This window comes from Cotesia glomerata, linkage group LG1 (assembly GCF_020080835.1).
Source record: "Cotesia glomerata isolate CgM1 linkage group LG1, MPM_Cglom_v2.3, whole genome shotgun sequence".
Lineage (NCBI taxonomy): Eukaryota > Metazoa > Arthropoda > Insecta > Hymenoptera > Braconidae > Cotesia > Cotesia glomerata.
In genome coordinates, this window is record NC_058158.1 from 18,626,519 (window position 1) to 18,628,740 (window position 2,222).

At 32.7% G+C, this 2,222-nt stretch overlaps 1 protein-coding gene across 1 annotated transcript; it reads right to left on the reverse strand.

Moving 5' to 3' along the window:
• Positions 1-389: 389 nt before the first annotated feature.
• LOC123262972 (ATP-dependent DNA helicase pif1-like) lies at positions 390-1,901 on the reverse strand. The gene has a single exon (XM_044725516.1). It carries the CDS (start codon positions 1,899-1,901, stop codon positions 390-392), a length of 1,512 nt encoding a protein of 503 aa, XP_044581451.1.
• Positions 1,902-2,222: the final 321 nt, after the last annotated feature.

Below are 2,222 nucleotides of genomic sequence, written 5' to 3' on the forward strand. Positions count from 1 at the left end.
ACCCGCTTCGCTGGGCATACAATAAAATTTTATCGTGTAACCTAGACGAAAAATATAAACAAAATGATTAATTTCAAAAAGATAATGAATATAAATTTTGAATTATGTAAAAATTACCAACATGAAAATAAAGATATATTCTGAAAACTTTTTATTTAATAAAAAAAATTTTTTTTTAATTTTTTAAACCCATTGAGTTATATTTTTTAGTAAATTTCACTTTGATGTGCTTTATTTTTTATGTATGGCAATTTTTATAAATATCAACAAAATTTTTATTTTTTATCACGTTAATTTATTTCTTTCAATTATTACATTTAAGTAAATACTATTATCATATGATTACTTATAATAATTGTTAAAAATATATAAAATCTAAAATAATGTACTTACATGTTTAAAACTTCTTTATATACAACATTTTTCGTTCGCTTCTCTGGTTGAAGAATGATGAGATCTTCATAGGAACTTACTCTTGAACATGCTACATAAAATTGACCATGGGAAAAACATTCACTTTGCAAATCTACACCAGCTAATTTTAAACTCTGCCCTTGAGCTTTATTAATAGTAATCGTGAAGCAAACTCTAACTGAAAACTGCAAACGCTTAAATTCAAAATGATAATCTGATGGAATCAAAGGTATTCTTGGAATGAATACATTTTCACCCTTATACTTTCCTGTAAAAATGGTCGCTTCAATTAAATTTTTTCGTAGAGTTTTTGACTGTAGTCTGGTGCCATTACACAATTTGGGAGGATTCAAGTTACGCAACAACATTATCGGTGTACCAATCTTTAGATGAAGACTATGAGGTGGTATACCTGGCGGGTTAAGTGTATGCAGAAACTCAACAGGATAATAAACAGTTTCTTCTACTTCTATGACTGTATCTACAGACTCATACTTCATATGTTCAGTTGTTTGTTGTTCTAGCAGTAAGGTATTAATTCTATCAGCTGATTCATTTGTTGGAGTCAGAATAGCTCTTTCTTTTAACCATGATAAACTATCTAATGCACCACGTTGAATATTCGGGTATATTCTATTAATCAAAGTAATCAACTCTCCCACAGTTTCACAAAGGTTACTTGGAATGGTTATTTTTCCTTCTTCTTCTGGGAGATTTCCGTTCCCTATGTCAATCAATAATTCTGAAAACTCTTTCGCTCTCAAGTCATTTTGAAGACATACCCTCATATTAACTTTCAACGATAGTACTTTTATATTAGGCCATAAAATTGAAGATTTTAGGCAGGCTTTAATTTCATCTGCATGTGTCCCTCGTAGTACAACAGATAAAGTTTGTCTGAAGTCACAAGCTAAAAGAATAGTCAACCCACCCATAAGTCGATTATTCTCTCTAATGTCTTGAAGTGTCTGATTAAGAGCCTCAACACCTTTCTTGTGGGCCATAGTACACTCATCCCACACTATAATTTTTGTTTCTCTGAGTATATGCGCCATGTCACTTTGCTTTGAGATATTACAAATGGGATTATCGGGATGATTCAAGTTGAGAGGTAGTTTAAAAGCTGAGTGCGCCGTCTTGCCTCCATCAATTAACGTAGCTGCAATCCCTGACGAAGCAAAAGCAACAGCAATATTTTTTCTACTTCTAATTTTAGCAAGCAGAAGATTGATCAAGAAAGTTTTCCCAGTTCCACCAGGAACATCAAGAAAAAATAACTTCCCTGAATTAAAATCAATACTGTTCAAGACTTCATCATAAACTTGTTTCTGATCGTCATTTAATTTCGAAACCCCTACAGAAACTGCTTCGATCAACTGAGAAACATCATAAGCCAATTCGTTCATGTACTGACGGTTGTTAATAACGTTGCTTTGCTCTCTTAATGTTTCTGGAAGCCCAAATTCTAACAATGACTTACCTGACATTGATGTAATAATATCTTCAAGAAGGATAAGACACTGGTTGTAAACGATATCAATGTCACGAACGGAGTGAGTGATGGGCGCAAGGAATATGAAATAGAAATCTCAAATATCCGAACGTTATCACTTTGTCCGTTCGGGAGCTAAATTAAAAATTGCGTTGGAGTGTGGAGCGGTACACAAGCTCGAACGTTATCTCTAAGTGTTAACTTAGAGAGAGTAAGGATGATGGATCCTGCTGACTTCGGTCACGAGTAACCTATTCTATTGTTTAGTTGTAACTTTTCTTTGTAAAGGAGATCTTATTTTATTTTAAAAGTAAAA